This window comes from Pleuronectes platessa, chromosome 12 (genome assembly GCF_947347685.1).
Source record: "Pleuronectes platessa chromosome 12, fPlePla1.1, whole genome shotgun sequence".
NCBI lineage: Eukaryota > Metazoa > Chordata > Actinopteri > Pleuronectiformes > Pleuronectidae > Pleuronectes > Pleuronectes platessa.
The window spans coordinates 9,588,757-9,609,427 of NC_070637.1; the positions used below are offsets into that span (position 1 = coordinate 9,588,757).

General features: G+C 43.5%; 1 protein-coding gene across 1 annotated transcript in view; it reads right to left on the minus strand.

The window, feature by feature from the left end:
* Window positions 1–298: 298 nt before the first annotated feature.
* ptk7b (protein tyrosine kinase 7b) overlaps window positions 299–20,671 on the minus strand; it is a 76,302-nt gene continuing 55,929 nt past the window's right edge. Inside the window, exons 4-21 of the mRNA XM_053436908.1 lie at window positions 17,437–17,539; window positions 17,023–17,207; window positions 14,982–15,129; window positions 12,674–12,804; window positions 10,508–10,774; window positions 9,804–9,940; window positions 9,550–9,685; window positions 8,813–8,932; window positions 8,349–8,498; window positions 7,861–8,008; window positions 6,867–6,994; window positions 5,554–5,754; window positions 4,461–4,622; window positions 4,099–4,331; window positions 3,926–4,003; window positions 3,246–3,397; window positions 2,944–3,122; window positions 299–2,167 (exon numbers count right to left, since the gene is read on the minus strand). Coding sequence (XP_053292883.1) covers window positions 2,007–2,167; window positions 2,944–3,122; window positions 3,246–3,397; window positions 3,926–4,003; window positions 4,099–4,331; window positions 4,461–4,622; window positions 5,554–5,754; window positions 6,867–6,994; window positions 7,861–8,008; window positions 8,349–8,498; window positions 8,813–8,932; window positions 9,550–9,685; window positions 9,804–9,940; window positions 10,508–10,774; window positions 12,674–12,804; window positions 14,982–15,129; window positions 17,023–17,207; window positions 17,437–17,539 — 2,819 coding nt within the window. The 3' untranslated portion in view covers window positions 299–2,006. The remainder of the gene's footprint in view (window positions 2,168–2,943; window positions 3,123–3,245; window positions 3,398–3,925; window positions 4,004–4,098; window positions 4,332–4,460; window positions 4,623–5,553; window positions 5,755–6,866; window positions 6,995–7,860; window positions 8,009–8,348; window positions 8,499–8,812; window positions 8,933–9,549; window positions 9,686–9,803; window positions 9,941–10,507; window positions 10,775–12,673; window positions 12,805–14,981; window positions 15,130–17,022; window positions 17,208–17,436; window positions 17,540–20,671) is intronic.

A 20,671-nucleotide genomic window follows, 5' to 3' on the forward strand; every position in this document is an offset into this window, starting at 1 on the left:
ACTTCCTAACAATTCATGTTGAGTCCAAGTCTGGTTTGGTCGAATTTTGAAGAAATTCCCTAAAGCCAGACTTGAGACACGCTTTGTGAGGCCACCGCTACAAGAACCACAAATATATTCAAATCCTCTCTGACTCAAACTGAAAGTTTGAACCAACTTTGAAGAAATTCCCTCAAAGTGTTCTTGATATGTTCAGAGAAGTGGGACAAACGGACAAACTGAAAACACAAAGCCTCCAACGCTGATGTGCTTCTTGAAGCTGCGTAAGCGTCCACAGTATGAATCACAACACAATGGGTAAAAACACTGTGAACCTTTATTGACAGCAGCATGTATACTTCCGTATATATCTGATTACTGTGAACATTTTGCTGAAGCAGATAAAAAAAAAAAAAGTCTAGGTGTGAGCTCCTAGCATTCATAAAAACAAAACATTACACTAAAAACAACGTATAAAAACAAGTTCATAAACAAAGGCCATTGCATTTGATTAGATAATGTAAAAAAAAGAGGGAAACAGTTAAGATAATCCTTCATTTACCAGGCACTTAAAACGAGTACTGGTGACCAGCAGTCACTCTTTTGACCCCCTTTGTACTTTGTGTGAGCGTGTTGAGCTGAACGCACACTGAGATGGACCGTGAGCATGAATACATACCATCAGAGAAAGTACCTTTCTATTATAAACATAGTTAAAACAAACACAGGACCTTCATCATAAATAAACAGGCACCTGCACATCCTTCTACACGACATGATAGAGATACAGAGGGATAGTCCTTTAAGTGAAGTTAGTGCATGGCTTCTATATTATGTACACGTTGCCTGGTGTGATGGTCCACTTTGCAGCATTGCACACAACTACTTGGACCAGGAGGGGAACTGTGATTGGACCTCTGGGGAAATTATGTCGCAGGTTAAACACAATGATAGGCTGCAGCCCCGCGACGACACAAAGATATTAATGTAGTATAATGGGTTTTCTCACCCATAGGTAGTGACCAATAAAAACCTGAAGGTTAATACAAAAACAAAACACACTCGTGAAAACGTACAAAGCCCACACTAGCACAGTCTCATCCATCCGGTTTATTCCTTGGCTATAAACTTGAACTCTTTTTTTTGTTGTTCCTGAAGTATTATCACAACATGGAGGATTTATCTCCACAAGAGTCCTCACGGCGACAAACCTTCGTACCTCCGCTTCCACTTTGAGCATACACTGTAGCGTGGGAACAGTTTAGTGTCGCGTCCACACACACACATACGCACAGACAAACTCTGGAGGGTGGTGGTGGGTCCCTGGTGGACAGAGCAGCCGGGTGTCTCCTCTGGGATTAGGGTGAGGGACTCAGGATGCAGCTGACTGGATTTTAAGTTCGAGCAGATCCGCTGACACCGTCTCACTCAACACACTTCTAAGTGGTTGACAGAATATTTACCAAGCATAGTCACATTGTATCCCACTTTCCTTTCTCGAGGTTATTCTAGATTCATGAGAAACGACCGAGGACTTAGAGTGGTGAACGGAAATTTCAAGGGTTTTTCCTAAACGTCAGAAAAATGATTTGTATTAGATTCCTAATCCGCAGTTTCGGTGTGTGTGCGTGTGTGTGGAGGCACTGAGGTTGTGAAGCTCGGAGAAATGACGTGTCTCTGGGACAGAGGGGCCGCAGGCAAGCAGGAGGACAGGGTCACAGTGGAGCCTCACACAGGGACTGGAGGGGAGGGTCATCCATGCTGCGGTTAAGGCAAACGTAAACTCCTGGCACTGCTCACGAGAAGCCATTCACACAAATGTGCGTGTGCGTTTTCCACTGATATAGCAAAGAAGTCTTGTGCACACAGCCATGTTTTGAAATGCATATTTAAAAAAAAGTGTTTTCTCCTCGACCCTTTTCCCTGAAATGTGTGACTTTAATATCCAGCATTCCTGTCTTTCTCTTTGGGGGGAGGAGGTTGGTAGAAGCCCCCCCCCCCCCCTCGGATGTGGGCTGACAGTTGTCTCAGACTTTGCTGTCAGAGGGCAGCTCTCCCAGGGCTTGGACGATGTCGGTGAAGGACGGGCGCTCTTTGAGGCTTAGTGCCCAGCAGCGCACCATCAGCTTGTACATTTTGGAGGGACACCCGTCTGGAATGGGGAGCTTCAGCTTCCCGGTCTTCAGACCTGTGAGCACAGAGAGGGGGGGTTAAACCAAACCTGAAGCATGTGGACGGTAACTAGAAGTTCATCGTTTTGAGATAAAGCCTCTGTGTCCAAAATCACTTACTAATCACTATGAAGTGTAGTTTGACATTTAGTTGTGCTGTCAAAATGTTAAGTGGATTTTTTGAAACCCTATATAGGATGGACTCATTGTTTCCCACAGCGCATCGAGAAAAGTAGTGTGCAACCAATGTTCACTAGCTGAGCATTATATACCATCATGCATTGCACTTGGGGCGTTAATGAAGAAAATGGGCAGCGGGGGAAAGAGAAAGAGGGCAGCACATGTCAGCCATCTATCTCAGGCAAATCTACTACTTCTTATTCTAATAAAAAAAGATGTGAATTATTGTGAGGATAAAGACGGACAGGTTTAGTTTTGCAGGCATTTTCACAGAACAATTTTAAAAGGGTCAGAGTTTGTCTCTAATATTTCCGGTGTTGTAGTTTGTTTGTTTATTACAGACAAGAAACAAATAAATGAGCTGTGGTGGTAAAATATGTAAATACGAGCAAAGCACGATGTCACAGCACCAACAAGTTTATTTCTACATTTAAATGTCTCTTACCTCAAAGCATTAATACCAAGTGTAAAATAAGCATTTAACACGAGGGTCACGACTTTTGTGTCATGACAAAACTAAAAGCTTTCTTCTTTTTCTCTTGAAAGAGCTCCATGTCTCGCTGTTTGAATCAGAAAGAGAACTAAAAATAAGCCGCTGCAGCATCATACTGACCCTCCAGCACCTCGTCATCCACGAGTTTGGTATACGGCATTTCCCCGTGACTGAACACTTCCCACATCAACACTCCAAAGGCCCACACGTCAGACTTGGTGGAGAAATCGTCCTCGAACACCGACTCAGATGGGAGCCAGCGCAGCGGGATCCAGGCCTGTCTGTAGTGATAGTACTCACTGCAGACATTTACACCAGGACAAATAACAGGGAGATGGAAACAGTTCATATTAGCCCCATGAAATCCACTGAGATGAAGAAATAATTAAAGATAGCTATTAAATGTCTCTTTTCTGACCAACCTGTTGTACACGTCCTTGCTGAGGCTGAGTGACGACACCTTCACACGACGCTGACTGTTGATCAGACAGTTTCGGGCGGCCAGGTCTTTGTGAACAAAGCGGTGATTGGACAGATGCTCCATCCCATGAGCCACCTGGGCACAGATGGAAACCTGGAGAAGAAGCAGACAAAATATAGAACGAAACAACAGTCAATTTAAATCTTTACTTATATACACAACAGCAGCGGAGAGTTTTTCTTTTGTGAATCAGTTCTTTATTTTGCAGAAGTTCTCATTGCCTGGTAACCACACAATGACAACAGTCCAACAAACTGACACAACAGCCACTGAAACCACTACTTCTCAATTTTCTTTCTAAACAGAAGACATTGTGTCATAATCAGTAACCTTTTGACATCTGTGTTTAGTCACTAGTTTAGCTGCTAAACTACTTACTATGCAAACTTAACATTGATGAGAGGATGAACTCATCTCATGTATTTTCTAAAATACATGAATAGGACTTCATGTGAACATGATCTCACAAAGAACAGGATCAGCACAACTTGCACGAAAACATCTCCAACAACCTTTATGTGCTCAATCTGACATATATTTCTATCTCTTACTATTAATACCAGAGAAAGGGAGCAGGATGGAGGAGGAGGAGGAGCTGTCAATCATAACCACAACACTTACTTTGGTCTTGGTGCTGATGGGAGATTTGATCTTGTCATCTTTGTTTTTAGAAATTCTCAGGAACTGCTTCAGGTCTCCCTGTTTGATAAAAGCGAAAACATTAAATCACAATAAAAATATATTTAAATCGAGATAGTTAAATTGTTTGTGTGTACTTCTGTTTGTGTAATTACCAGATCGTAGTACTCTAAGATCATGAAGTGGGGTTCGGCCTCCCGACACAGGCCCAGCAGGCGGACGACGTTGGGGTGGCTCAGCTTGGCGAACATTTCAGCTTCGCGGCGGAAGTCGAGCGGCAGCTGTTCGTCTCTGGTCTGCAGACTCTTCACCAGCACCACCGTCTCCTCCTCGTTCTCCTCGATGCCCTTAGCTTTGGAGAGCAGCACCTCACCAAACTCCCCTTTTCCTGAGGAAACGTTCACACGCCAGGAAGCAAATGTGAGAGCAGATCATGTTTGATAACGACATTGATTATGCTGCAGCTTTAAGATCAGAAGGTTATTCTATAGAAACTGAGTTGGTTACAGGAGTCTACCTAGAGTAGTGATGGTCTGTAAGTTTGCTCGAGGGAAGTGGAGCTTGTCGTTGTTGACGTGGCTGTGCCGTTTCTCTGTGGTGGCCACGGTACCCATGTTGGTGAGTGCCACCTCTTCCTGGATCTCAGCCGTGGTGTGGCCGTTCTGTTGGACAGCACCTCCTGACAAACACAGCACACAGGGTCACAAACATTATTGTCGACAAAAGAGCAAAATATATAGATTCATCATTGGCTAAAAAATGTTTCTTTTAGAAAATATACACATTTATATATAGTTGTAATGTTTCGAGGTAGTGAGAAGTTTGATCAATGTACACCAACATAGTCAAAATGATGTACATGTAATGTATGCATATTAGGGCTTTCAAAATGAATGCATTAACGCAGGGTAATTGATTTGTGGAATTAACGCGCATTAATGCATGTGCAGAATTTCCCATTTAATTGTGTAAAGGATTTGGTTGTTTGTCTGATTAAAAAAAGACAGAAGTTTTATTCAACCATCCTATATTTGCTTAAAAGAAAAGAGCAAAGGATATTGTTTAGGAATAGGTAAAGGTAATCATTAAGTTTGATAAAAAAAAGCAAAAATTCTTAATAACATCATCCTATGTTTCTCAGAGGCATAGCAAAGAAACAGCTACATATAATTATGGAGTGGTATGTTTAATTTAATTTTTCATTCTATCATTTGGACTTATCAGCAATAAAAAAACTAATGTTAAATGTATATATACACCTTCTGTCATTTATCTTTCCGTTCCCACAACAATATAAATAGAAAAGTGGGATTTTTCTGGCATTTAGAAATGACAATAAATCGTGATTAATCACAGTTACCCATATTGGTGTGTATGGTGTGTAGAGAGCAATAGACAACTTCCGTCTTAACAAATGAATCTGAACTGCATGTTAAATGATAAGAGCAATAACCAGAATGAACACAAGATGGCAGCAAATGTCTAAAACTCTCCACCAATACTTTTAGGGGAGTTGATGGAAAATGAACGACCATGTTAACCTGTGATTTTACTCCCGTCTCCGCACTATTACATCTACGTTCTTAACGGACTGAATCTAACAGTCATACCATTGAGACACTCCATCTCCGGCTCCTCTCCGTCCTGGCCTTTCTCCATTCTCTTGGCGTTGCGTCTCTTTTTGCAGTAGAACATGAGACCCAGCACGACGATGATGTAGGCCACAGCCGCTCCCACTGACAGGCCGATGGTTTGGATCATCTTGTAAGGAGCCCTGTCCTCATCTTCACCATTGGAATGCACTGGTTTTTCTGCTGGACACAGGCAGTAAATATTATTATTATTAATAACTAAAGTGCTCTGAAAATGCACAGGATGTGTTACTTTGACCATCACAGGCTGCAGTCTTTAATGAACAGAAAATGTTGTTACATCTTTCAACAAAAGCACTTTGTTGTTTTAGTAGGGTGTCTTATATTATGATCATAAAAAAATCTCCCTGCTCTCTGTAAGTGCTGTATGTGTTGATCCATTAGCTGAATGTGAAAACTGACAACCAACCACTGTTTTATGTTTGAAGTGATTTATTATTGTAATCAAATAACATTAGGATACCTATAGAATAAAAAAAGTATGCTCAAAACAAAAAGCAAAGATATAGAGGTTGACATTTTTTATCTCTTCTATAAGTAAAAAAATGTACATTTCCCATAATTCAATTTAATATGCCATTTCAGTGGTTTCCTGCTGTCTTGTAAATGTGCATCTCTTGCGAACAAGGAAATGTTTTTTAGCCTATAAACATAATTAATATGTATAATAAATAAATAGTCGGTAAAGCAAAAAACATTTAGGTTTCTGCAATAACAGGTATTTGAAGAAGTGGCTGCAAATACATTTGAAAAAATCTCTGGTTTTCTGTGTTACAGATGCAAAATCTAACCCATCCTAACCTATTATAGCAAAGAATAAGCCTGTATCTTTATTGAATATGACCCTTGCATTCAATGTTAAAACAGATAAAACCAAAATTCTATATAAAAACTTCCTTTAACAAGTATTCTTTGAGTTGCCCTGTTTACACAGTGCTGTGTCTCTCTGTGATCCTCACAAGCTACGACAAACATCTAAATTTAATTGTCTCCAACTTTGGGACAAAATGAGTTGATATGGGACACGAGTGCAAGTGTGTGACAATAATTTTCAGTCGGCACAAAAGAAGGATGAAGCGTTATTAGATCTAACGTTTGCCCAATCCCATCACATCAGTGACAGTCGTGGCGTCAGAGACGTAGACGAGGTTATTAACCTGTCGAGTTGAATGACGGGCAGAGGGCGTGGGTTTAATTAATGCTTTCATCCTGTACTTCTGATCGTGGCTCATGCCCCATGTGTGCAGCGTTTGTGTGTGTGATAAACTCACCCACGACATAAAGCTGAGCCACACGGTCTTTGATGCTGCAGCTGTTTCCAGCCACACATGTGTATCTGCCCGTGTCGTCTGTAGTGACATCTCTGATCACCAAGGAGCCGTTGGACATCTTCTGGAACCTGGCAGGAAGAAGCAAGGAGGAACGTGAGAGGTGAGGGTGGAGGTGTGGACGTCCACACAGGCCTATAGCCAACAAGACGCAAACAGTAGAAAGAGGCAAGAACAAACAAACATCCACAATCCACTGCACAAAGTTGTCATGAATCAGTTCTTTCAGCCTGATGAATGCAACCTGTTCTTATACAGATGACTGTTTGTGAGATTTGATCATTGACACAATCAACAACAGTACATCTGTTGCATAAGGACGTCTGCTGCACTCACTGTGTGGGCTTGTTTGATCCAGAAAAATGAAAGAGGAAAGAACAGAACAAATGCAGCAGAATAAGACGTGACATTAAAAGACTGAGATAAAATTATAAGATTGTATTAGTGGTGTCAGCTGAGCCGCTCTGTAAAAGAAAGGAGCTCTGTGAAAGTACGAGCTGAGGGGAGCGTGGAGGGGAAAGAGAGCGGTGAGGAGATTTAAAAGGAGGTTGGGAAAATATGTAAAATTCCAAATGACGTCTATTTAAAATGTTTATTGGATTACACCACACTGATATGCTCATCTTGGGTTATTTCTGGGTACTAACTAATCTGTATGTATGAATATATATGTGCACATATTTTATATCGTCATAATTTGGTATTTATCCACGTAATGTTAAAGTAAAATGATTTAGATGTATGTACTGTAAGTATATCATAGCAGTGTGTTTTTATTTATTTTTTTACATTTAACTTAGGAACCAATGAGTTGGATGAGATGTTCTGGTATGAGTCCCATTGTAATCAGCTGTTTAATATTATATAAACACAAATAATGAATGCATAGTAATAAAGAGCCGTGATCCTCAGCCCTGTATAGAAGCGTCTCATTTACCTCCTGTTCTTGCTGATGTCCAGTGTCTTGTCTTTAACCATCCAGTGGATGTGAGGCTCGGGGTCGCCGGTGACTTGACAGTGCAGAATGGCAGTGTGACCCTGGTACACCGTTGTGTTCTCTGGCTCCAACTTAAAGCGAATGTACACTATTTGTGCACAAGAAACACATGGACACACAATAAAGCTCATTAACACAACATTCAAGCCACAACTGGGCCACACAAACCATTTACAGCCTGTGGTGACTGTGGTTAACGTCTTCTCAGTTACACTACAGCCCAGAAGCCAATTCATTACTCGGACTGTAAAAAGGCCACACAGTAAAAGCTGCTGTGTGATGATAACCAATGAGTGTCTCCTTGTAAACCACCCTTAGAAGTACAGAAAACCGCAAGCGCTTGTGATGTGGGGCTGATGACTAATATGGTAAGGTCACCCCTCTCATTCATAATCCCCTGCTTCCAGGATGATGAGTGAGATGCTTACCGGCCACAGTGAGCGTCACCAAGGCTCTGATCTCCCCTTGGAGGCTGTTGGAGGCGATGCAGGTGTAGTTGCCGGCGTCGCTCCTCGTGACTTTGGTGAAGTGGAGCTGGCCGTTCCTCTGCTCCACGCGAGGCGGCAGCTCACCTCCGTCTGCAGAGGGAGACAGAGAGACAGACATAGGGGACAAGGGGGGAGTTAGAGGTGCTGGGTCTGGCCCTGCATGGCGAAGTGAAGTGGTTAAACCGAGTCCATCATGGCCAACAAAGGTATGAATTGATGCATGATGATGAATCTTCCAAACAGGCTCCTACATATTCTTGTGTAAACACCGTCAGTCATCATAAGCATTAATGGAATGAAGAGTGCTTCTGCTTTTTTGATGACATATTCTCTTCAGGAGCAGTCAGTCCTCATCTTCTTTAAGATAGCGTGAGCTGAGGTTAAGCCAGTGGCGGCGTACACACCTGCTTTGGTCCAGCGAATGGTGGGGATCTCTCTGCCTTTAGCCGAGCACTGGATGCTGATCTCGTTATCCAGCTCCAGGCACTGAGAAGGTTGGGGGGTTGGGGTGAACTTAAGCTTCTCTGAAACACAAGTCAAGACACCACACACACACATTACACACGTGGTAAACACGAGGGGGGGGGGGGGGGGATGTCAAAGCCTCTTTTGTGCAACTCACACTGCAGGTGAAATGACACTAATCTGATGCAAATCGTGTTCAGACACATTCGGGCAAACAGGGCAACAGGCGCACATGTGCACGCAGATCTGATAAGTTTAACAGGCGAGGTCTATCTGGAGCTGAGATCATACAAACAGGCATTGGGCAGACAAAGCAGGCCCACGTAAGGCCATCTATCATTCATTGTGTAGCAGCAGTTGGAATTTATCACCTGGAAAAAGTAGAGGTTAGAATAAAGCTGCCGCACATGAGTCACATTTTACACCTCTGTGGGTGTCCGCTGGAGACACAACGTGGACATGCATATTTTAGTGAGCACACACTTATACACAAACGCACACACCAACAGGCATGACAGCATTTGTTTTACAATCTTCTCTCAGCACCGTATTACTCATTACGCCCAAAAATGATTTCATTCATTGGAGATTATAATTCCATCAGTCTGAGGATCAGTTTAGAAAGCATAATCTACTTTACATACTGATGGACTGAGTGATTCCCCCTGCAGCTTACCAAGCACCAGAACTCTAGCCTGCCCATTCAGTCGGCCGCCTGCGGTCTTGGTTTCGCAGCCGTACATCAGTCCGTCGTACACCTCCACATTGTTGATCCTGAGGCTGCCGTTAGGGAACAGCTTGAAACGAGAGTCCTGAGGGAGGAAGCACACGAGATTCTCTTATAGCACAAAAACAAAGCTTTATTCAAGTTTTTAATGTCAGAAAAAGAGACTAATATCTGTGTCTGTGTGAGTGGGTGTGTTAATTCACCTCAGGTGTGATCAAGATGTTGTTGCGGAGCCAGATGACCTCAGGTTGAGGGTTGGCCTGAGCATGGCAGTGAAGGTACCCTGGTTTACCTTCCTCTAACTGGCTGTCCTGAGGCCTTGTCACCCAAACTGGAGCAGCTGTGGACACACAAACACAGAACACCATTAATAATCCTTGCTATTTATTTTAGTTTTTCAATGATCTATAAGTTAACCTTCTTCTTTTAAGTTCTAATGGGAAAAACAGTAGAATCCCACTATTTCAGGATTGCTCAGGGGATTGCTCAGGGGGATAAACATACAAAAAAGTGGGATCTTAATACGTGATGCATTATTTATAATAAAATATGTGTGCCCTGCAAAGAATAAACTGTTGCATCTATGTTTTTATAAATTAGCTGACATTAAAAACTGACCACTAATTATTTATTTAAGTAATTTCATTAGATTTTGTATGATTATAAAATAACATTACGATACTTAGTTTTAAAAACAGTTTAAGATTTCTTGAATTTGAATCTGTTATAAGGGTAAACATACAAATACATTCCTATATTTACCATAATCCAATTTGATTAGACACAATATAAAATTCCGGTTATACATTTTTACTTTATATAACATTACAGAACAATTTCTGCCTGTAAACCAAACTTAATGTGTCAAATTGTTGAAGCGCATCAGAATGAACTGTGTGTGACTCACTGGCCACGGTGAAGGTGACCTCCTGGGTTCTGCGTCCCGCCTTGTTCTGGGCCACGCAGGTGTACGTGCCCGAGTCGCCCTCCTCTGTAGGAGTGAAGACCAGATCCAGTCCGTCCTGGTGCACCCGGCCCGCTGTCGGGACTCGCTGACCTTCTCTCTCCCACCACACCTCGGGCTCAGGTTTGCCGCGGGGGGCGCGACAGGCCACCCTCTGCAGGGTGTCCGCTGTGAAAACCTTTGACATCTTGGCCACCATGTCGTCTATCTCTGTAATGGAGAGAAGAAAGAACAAGAGCATGAAGAAGTGATTCAAATGGTCCAATTGATTTACATTTATATCCCTGATAATCATCAAACTTCCCTGGAGCCAGTGACGCATTAAACTAATTCCAACTCACAGCTCTGGAAACGGATTTCCTGTCTAGTTAGAAAAAGTCCTCTGATGTGTAGCACAGACCAAAATAATTAGAGAACAAAGCGCACAGTAGGAGAACTGAGTATATAGGTTGTTCTTGGTATGGGAATTAACAAGGGCCTTTGTGAGGCGGGTCATATCAAAACTGTCAGCCCTTATACAGAAAGTGGAATGTGATCTGTAGTCCAAAGAAACAGAAGACCTCCCACTACAGTGAGGACTAATACTGTGTGTGTGTGTGTGTGTGTGTGTGTGTGTGTGTCTCAAATGGAAGTCATTAATACTGTATTGGCCGACATAGCTCTGAAAGCTGGTCAGTGGCTCTGACCTTCTTTGAGTCTAAGATCTAAATCAATTACGGGCAACAGGAAAAAACACACATTTCTCAGCAGATGAAAGCGAAATTGAGCTGGTGAGGGTGGGGTTGGGGGGGGGGGGGGGTCAGCTCAATGAATGAAGTGGTGCAATGATGGAGTGACTGTTTAAACTTGTCCCTAAATGCTGAATTCTGCTGTGACACAATCCCCCTATAATGCCTGCGGGGATTACCATCAGATTAAGTGAATTAAGGTATTTAAATGGAGCTGTGGTTCACTGGGTTAAAACTGCCGATACAGTTGTACCTCATTAATCCAAAAGCCTGGGGGGGAAAGGGGCTGTGTGAGGGGAATAAAAGTGTTTGGGACACTGAAACGCATAGAAATTCCAGCCCTGAGCTTATCCAAAATATTTGACTTGCATGCACTTGCATTGCAAAATGCTGGCTGATTAGTAAGATGAGAAGATACTACAGCTTGTTCTTGCTTTAAGCTCAAGCAGCCATTTAAAAGCTGCTGAGTGGGTCTTTTCGGAGTCAGGGTAGTAGAGGAGAGGAGAGGAGCCACTGTTATGTATAATATTAAAACAGCTCTACTGCATCTGGACTTGTGCACTACATTGTTTTTGCCTGCGTTTATCAGAATCTGACATATAGGGACAACCACAGAGGTATTTCCTCTGCAGAAGAGGTTTTATTGTTGGTTGGTTTGTTTGTTTGTAAGCAAGATTATGCAAAAAACTACAGCAAAGACAACCTTGACACTTGGTTGTAGAATGTGGTCAAGGATGAACCGATTAAATATTGTTGTGGAGCCGGATGCAGTATCACTTTTCCTCACTTTCTTTAACATCATGTAATAATTGGATTTAAGGGGACTGTTTGGCCTTGATGGAGGTATGTACTGCAGTATTTGTTACTTCTGAAGGTTTTAATTCAGTTTAGAGCGATTTATTACACATGACAATGCAAGCAAAATTTCAACTAGTGTTGGAATCAATGGGGCAGCTCAAATGACATTAACCAACCTCATACTGACGCTGCTTGTTTGCTTATTTGAGTCCTAATGGGATGTTACCTCATGTTACTTTGCTGCTTGTTCAGCCAGGTACTGTTACACTTTGGGGGAAGCTTGTTGGACTAAACATCCTTGGCAAACAGCTGGACTAATGCAGGAAATCGTATGGAGGAGATGTAGGCTCCAGCACACTCCAGCAGTGTGTGTGTGTGTGTGTGAGATGGATACAGCTGGGGCGGATGTCAATAAGAGGATGTGATTATCATCGGAGAGATCTGGCTCTAAGTGAAAGAACCAGGAGAGGAAGAAGGGGGGGAAGCAGAATGATATGGCATGAGTATGTAATATGTAACCCCAATGCCCCTGTCACACTCAGATTACACCACCACAGCTGTGTGTGGGTGTGTGTGTACGTACCAGCTATGAGGAGAGAGGCCTCCAAAGGAACTAGGGACCCGCTGATGCCGCGGCCGACACATTTGTAGGTCCCTGTGTTCCTGGGCTTGACCTGTGTGAACAGCACAGTGCCATTGGACAGGAGAACGACTCTGTGGAGAGGGAACAGATCAAACAGTTTAGAAATCTGAACCACTGAACAACAAACAATATGAGTCACATGCTATTTATATTCACATCACAAGTTCAAATTTTGTAAAGCTTTCATCCAAAAGAAGAAGCTTGAGTAATAAAAAAGCAGGAGAAGGCGGGAGGGCACGAACCTCTTATTGTAAAGCTAATGAACCCACAACAAGGGCGGGACATTTTATGTTATCAACAATACACCTGGCTTTCTATTGGTTGGGGAAGTTTGAAAGACTTATTGCATAAAAGAATCCAAGATGAAAACTGAGAGCAGACGTTCAACACGTGCACAGAACGCTGCGTGAGAAGAACCTAGAGCGCAGGAAATCTGTCCAAGCAACAAAATGTCTGAGTGCAAGCACACAGTTTGATCACAAGCAGAGCAAATCCAAGCACAAGCGGGGGGCATTTTGAGTGTGAGCATAACCCATGAACGTGAAATCAAAAAGTCCTGCTCTCAAACTGAGAGACCAGCTCTTGCATAACGACAGGAGATCAGATATAGAAGCATACAACATGTGCAAAAGAGCTACTCTGATCCAAACAACCCTTGGCATTTGTTTAGGTCTGATGGAACACCAGCTGAAGACCCTCTGCCAAGCAGAACAATAAATAAGTACCAGTATTTTTTGGAGGGTTCTTGGCATATTACCGGATGCTATCAGAATTCTGCTGCTCTAAGTTGTCTTAACTAAATTATAAGTAATTGTCTACAGAACACAAAATAATCTGTCCTACACGGTTAATGGTAAAAAAAATAGTCCTGGATTTTAAGAGGCTCATCCCGAGGGCCGACCTCTGTCAGGCTGAGGAGAGCATCCGTGCCAGCAGAGATGGACAGGATGTGCAATAATTAAAGACTGACCTTAAGCCAGCTCCAGGGATGACAGATAAGGAGTAAACAGCTTTACAGGCCGGACAAACCAACAGCTCATCATTATTATATCCCATAAGAAAGCTTATGGGAGAGGTAAATATGTAAAGCAGAGAGGAATACTAAAAGGTACTGTTGGATGCAGTTTGTCAGCTGTGTAATTCGTGAGAAGATTTTCAAAAAGCAGCTAAATGTCTCTGTTGTGGATTCTATGAGGAAAGATGATATTTCTGTGTCATCTATTTTCCTTCTCTGTCAAATAGAAGGACGGAAATCAACTTTGGGAGCTTGTGTATGTTTCCAGCAGAGCATACTTCTTAGGGCACCGTTTAAAATAACCACCAAGAGGAATTTTCTAATTTTTGGCCTCCAGAGTTGTTTTGAGCCGTGGGGCAGAGTTTATCCGTCTACGATAATATTCACATATAATCTGGAGGAGGGAGGGTCTGAACAGTGCAGGTGCATAACAGATGATATGACATTCCTCTGCCTGTGTAATCAGCTCCAATCGCACAGAAAACCATCACAGAAGCCTGAGTGGTGGGTGTTTTTATATCATGCTTATAATTCATCCCACTCCAAGTGCCTTCATCACTGCCTTGGTGAAACAAACCCACCTCTGACAGCCTCATTACACAAGTGACTAACTATTGGTATTGGAATCCTTCGCCTCGCTCGCTCTGTAATCACAATAATCAATTCACAATCTAAGAAATAGGCCCTCACTTTCATTGTGGAGTGTGACTATGTATACGTGTGAGGTGCTACGAACCCTGAGGGTGAGCTTGGCCCAATGTATAGAAGTATAGAAATTGGTTATTATCTGGTGCTTATGTGTTTACAGGGTACGCGCCCGGTAAGCCGACTGTAGCTGCAGGGCTTTTTCCACTCCGTGCGTGAACACTGGAGAGCTGCAGAGGCGTCTGTGATAGGCTGCAGAGAAAGTCTGCGCTCCAGTGATGTATAGTCGACCGCACAGAAACTTTACAGTGCTCTGCTCCAGTAATAACATTCCTTAACGTGCAATTCGTCTTAAACTCGAGTTGAAAAACCACACAGAGCAGAGAGCCTGATGTTCCTCCTCATTGGGTTCAAAGCAGTACCCGAAGCTGAACTTATATAATGGTCAGTGCGGAGAGGGAATGGAGCGGAGGCAGGATGAGAGGGACTTGATGGGAGACGGGAGTCCGAGAAAATGGAGTGAGAGAAAGAACTGGGGCAGTCTGATGCAGAATGAGAAATAGGAGGAGGCTTCATCTCTGAACGTACCGAGATTTGTTCACCAGCGGCTCGTTTTCGTGGTACCACTCCAAAGTGGGGGCCGGCACGGCAGTGAACTGGCAGTGGAACATGGCCTCCTCGTTCTTCAACACCACTTGGTCCTCCGGGATCACCACTGGGCGTGGAAAACTTTTATCTGTTAGAGAGGTAGACAAACATGTGCATTATTACATCTGCAGGCGTTATCAGACCATCAAGTTGCATCTGCGTGGATACTCATGCATTGCACACATTTACTCTGGGCCTTTATTAAAACCTGCCAACAGCAGCGCAGGCCCGGTGAGCAGGCAGTCTTCAGGTGGCGGTGTGTGTCAACACCTCAGGGGCCCCGGAGAAACTTAATGAGGTCAGTGACCGGACCCTTCAGCTTATCAGGACCTATTATCTCTTTCCCTTTTACCTCCTGGGTCGTAGAATCACACACAGGAGATCATCTCTCTCTCCTCGAGATTAAGTCAAGTTTCTCCGAGGAACTGGGGTCAATTTTTGCAATGGAGTTTCACCAATTTTTGTGAGAAAATTCTTCTGCATAGTATTCACATTCCTTCTACTCTGTCAAATCCCCCCTTTGTTTAAAGTGGAATAGGCTGCTCTGACCTGCTTAGACCAGAGATTTGGTACAGCCCAACCAAATGGGTAGTAATTACCGCACAGATTTCAAGACATTGTTGTACTCAAAATACAAAGCTGAAGGGCGTTGAGCTCAATAAAGGAACGAGAACACGAAAATACCCCTAATCCAGCTTTATGCGTGTGAGTATTTCAAATCTGCACGGCTAATGGAGGGATGGAGCCAGTAGCAGTATTAGGACGTTGGCGATGGTTGGTGAGGGAAAAGAAAAGCGTGCACTTGGAGCACACCTGGCCCACCCAGGAAGTTGATGGGAAGGCCTCAACTTAAAGAGCTGTGACCGTGCATTGAAGAGCTGTCTAAATCTGTCAGCCTGTCCTCCAGGTGAGGACCTATAGAAAAGTGGAGGGTGGCAACATGGTAACTGGAAACTCAACAATCACCCATTCTTCCTCCACCCAGGTGCTAACCTAGCGTGTCTGTGAGTGTGTGTGTGCTGCAGGTGGCTAATTAGAGTAGAACAGGGCATCAGGTTTCTTGCACAGATGTGCTGCTGTATATACTGTACTTGCTGTGTGTGGTGTGCTGAGGGGATAATACGCAGGGGCTCTCACACACACACGCAGAGTAAACAGCAGAAGCCGTTTCAAGAGCCTGCAGGAAAAACAAATATGTCTCCTAACACGTCTGTGAAAGCTTAAGTAACAGAGACAAATCAGCACAATGACACTGCTACTGAGGGAGCTGATGTTACCGTTTGCTGCGTAGATGTTTATGATGTTGTAACTTGTCTGTGTGGGTGGCAGAGGAGGAAAACACTAACACATTACACTGGTAATCTCATTAGGAACTCTATCACTTTGTCTTCCTGCTCTCGCTCTCCCCACTTATAGTCCTTACATCCCCTCCTTTCAACACGTTTCCGGGCAGGTGAGGAAATGTGGAAAGCTCAAAATATCAAATTCTTTATTATATTAATAAACTGTTTTATTTATTTATTATTTAATTTGACAGAAATGATATATAAGCAAATGGTTACTTGCCGTTTAAAAAAAAAAAAAACTGATTACACACTTGTCCAAATTAGCTCATGTGAGAACAAGAGATTCTCTGAAGGATTCAACACAAGAGTGGGCATTTTGATAGACATTTCTAACATGCATCTCATGCAGAAATGAAAAACAGAAACAAACAACACAAATATCTCAGGATGTAAAAGCATTGCCAATTATGAATGACACAGACAAAGATGTCAAGACTAAAACATTGCACCATCCATCATCTGAATGCTCCAGAGATTTATTTTTGTTAATGTGTCTGAGCAGAAAATTTCCTGCTGCATTGTTCATGTGTGAAAGGCAACCACCGGAGAAAGCTCAGACCCAATTATGCGGACATCCTCCAGAGGTCATGTCTTAAAACAACTCAAGTGAGTGAAATCAACCAAGACTCACACACCTATGATGTTGAGAGTGAAGTTGCTGTTGCTGCAGACGTGTCCGGCTGCATTCTTGGCACAGCAGTAGTACAGGCCGTTGTCGTCTGGACTGGCGCTCTTGACGGTGAGCGTCCTCTCCTTGTTGTTGATCTGGTGGCTCTTTTCCGTTTGCTTCACGCCGTCTTTAAACCACTGGCAGGTTGGCCTGAGAGGCAGAGGACAATAAGAGAGGTCAGGCGTGAGAGAGGTTCAGGTACAAAATCTTGAAACACGATGACTGATGGAGCAAAAGAAGATGAGATGCAAAGGGCATGAGAACAAAAGGGGATGAGAGATGCTAACAAGCACAGAGGAATCACTTTACAGTACAGTCTTCACCATGATCCTTAACCCTGTGAACTCTGAACTCAAGGTGAGAGAGGGAGGAGACTCACCGTGGGTGTCCATCGATATGGCAGCGCAACGAGACCAACACAGAGCTCTCGATCTCTCCTTCGGAGTTGGGCTCCTTCAGGGTCACGCCACCGCTTTCCAGCCCTGCAGAGAAACAAAAACAGAGGCGACTGTCAGTGGGAGGAGGGACGGAGCGCATGAGGACAAGAGAAATAACTGAGGAGAAGGACAGGAGGAAAATTGAGTTAAGTGGTTGTCCTGTCATGTGTCCTCGCAGGACACACGACGACAATGCTAATGGGTACAACAGCCCAGTGAGTCAGGAACAGAGAGACGGAGCAGGGAGCGACCGCATCACTGGGTCAGCTTACATCAGCATTCCACTCTTTTACACTCACAAGAGCGAGCTGGGCCTTTACACTGATTTTTATGGACGTTTAATGGACAGCCCATGGAATAACTCTGTTAAAACGACTACTCTGCTGTCAGAGTAGCCCATAAACACGGGAAGAAGGGAACATGTTTCTATTTTAGTTATCGTATTCACTTCTCAGTCAATCAAGTTCTTGAATATTGGTTTAATGTAAAACCCGATCGATGGAGTCTGACTGACGGATTAACAAGAGAACAAATTCAGAAAACAGATGGTGACAGCTGTCCCCTGAATGCAGCACGGTGCAGGGAGGAATGAGGTGAGCTGCGTGGCTTCCCCATCCAGGAAGTGACCCAGCACACGGGGACATTTATAATACACATAGCATGTCAGGAAATGTCAAATCGTTTTTCAAAAAAAGGGAAACATAATACCATTTGTCAAGGTTTGTCCAAGGTAGACAAGTATATATGTATCCCATGATGTACTGAGGTATTTCATCCCCTCTTTCAATAATTCCAACTGTGATGACCTGTTTTGTTATAGGCAGAAATTTGGTATCAGCCTTTATTTGCTTTATCTGATGCAGTCAGCGTGACAAAGTGCAGGCGCAGTGTACCTTGTGGGGATTCCCCTTCACCCTGCTGTGTGTGTTGACTATACAAATACTTAAGAGTTTACACTGAATGACAACAAGGGTTAATTGTTATTTATGTGATGATATGTAAGCAGTGGTTGCAGCACACAGTAACTCTACACGCTGTCTGGTTACATGGGAATAAGGATGAGTCCAGTGAGCGAGCATGTTTGTTTGGGTTTCCCTGGATTAAACATGAGTCAATGGGTTTTTTAGTAAGGTGTGTGTGTGTGTGTGTGTGTTTATCTATGTCATTCCCTCATGTTGAGCTCCATTCCTAAGACTGTATAGTGTGGCTGCCTCTCGGAACCTATGAAATATGCATAGCATGAACCTGCCCCTAAGACAGTTGAGAGGAGGGGGGGTAGCACCCCTTTGAGGTCAGAGGGGGCGCTAGAGGAAAACCTGTCACTGTGAATTAAACAGGAACCCAGCAGTTCTCTGCACAATGGAGGATCATGGGAAGTCGTCTCTACGGCAACGCGGCCTAGATCCCTCTGGCTCATTTCCCGTCTGAGCCAGGCACCGCTCATTAGCTTCATCTCAACACAGATGCTCCGACAACTGGGAATGTGTGCGCTATGCTGAACAAGTGTGTGCTAATATTAGTGTGTGTTAGAGAGTGTTTGTGCATGTATGGTTTGGTGAGGAGTGAAACACACTTAATGATGCTGTGCCCCTCAGCGTGAGAGCATGTGTACACATGGCAGTTCAACACAGGTTACTAATTGTTAGTGTGTCTCACTCAAGGCCATTCCAGTCAATGGCTCCAGTAAGTTAGTGAGGAGGAGGAGGTTGTGATGAAGGCCATCCAGCGCTATGGGGACCTGGAGCCAGACACTCAGACAGACCTGCTATTAGTGCAATAGAAGCAATAGGGAACAAAAGGAAGGGGAGACTGAGTCACCGAGGAGGCGGAGGAGGGTGAGAAAAGTTTGATGGGACAATTATCATCTGCAGCACAACGACAGACAGTCATCTGCAAATGAAATTGTAGAATTTGTTTCAACCTGCCTGAGTAACAGGTGGGTGTTTCCAGTTTCAGATGGTGACAAAGCGTCAACCCCAAGGGCTGAGACTGAAATTCAAAATGATATTCTCTACATAATCTTTGAGTGGAGTATGTCTGTCATGGTAGAAAAAAAAACAGCAGGTGTCTGAAATAAGATCGTAAAGCAGTGGGCGAGTAGCGTAATAGGAAAGTAATGCTGAAGAGATTAGGAAAACATAACTATATAAAAAGTGAAAAAGTCATCACTGTAGCAGACACAGTTTGACTAATGTGTGACCCATTCATGTATGCAGACAAAACAACAAGGTGAACTTCTTAACAAAAACTGCCTCATGACTATTTCGAAAGTTCTAACCTCCAGACATATTCTTTCCTCCAGCAGGTTAAAACCTATTCATGTTTTTTAATTTAAATTCCAATTTGACCTGGATTCCCTGACAGTGACACATTCTGAACCTTTGCTCTGCTCATAGCTCTAGTCACAGTTTCAGGTTTCTCCAGCTGTCTGCTCAACAAACAGAAGGTACTCTTTCATAACCTATTAGTGGCAAATTCTTGCCTGTAATCCCTCTCAGAATGCATGACTAAGTGTTGGAGCGGGCCTGGCAGCTAACGCCGTAATTAGGGGAGTATAATTATTATGTTGAAGACAGAACAGGAAGCTCCATCAACACAAGGATGATAACAGATGAATTGGGAGGATATTGTCAAGGCACAGGCTTGGACCGTTCATCCTTCAGTGTGCCAAAAGGTAGGTGTGTGTGTGTGTGTGTGTGTGTGTGTGTGTGTGTGTGTGTATGTTTCACTCAATGAGCTTATTTGTTGCCATGGAGAAGAGGCAGGTTTGATTGTGTTATCCAGGCAAGTGCTATGGGTATGATTTGACTGGCAGCACCATATGGGTATGAAAATAACTAAAACATGTGGTATAGTGGTTTCATATTGTAAACTTTGTTTAAAAAAAGGTCCTGGGAGATGCGTGACGAGCCCAGCACGCCTTCTGAGACGATGTGTCAGATTTTATCAGCTGCGGCTGACAGAGGTCAAAGGGCCCCGCTGCAAACTGTGGCGATTCACACATGATGCTGCTGCTGTAACATGACAGATAGAGGAGGAAGAAAGGAGGCAAGGGAAAGAAACTGACACTGGAGCAAAGTCACTCTGCAGGGGAGAGGCTGAGGGATGGAGCCGGGGTCATTAGGCACGAGGAGCTACATTTTTCACCTCGCAGATGACAGGATGAAGGGAAAAAAA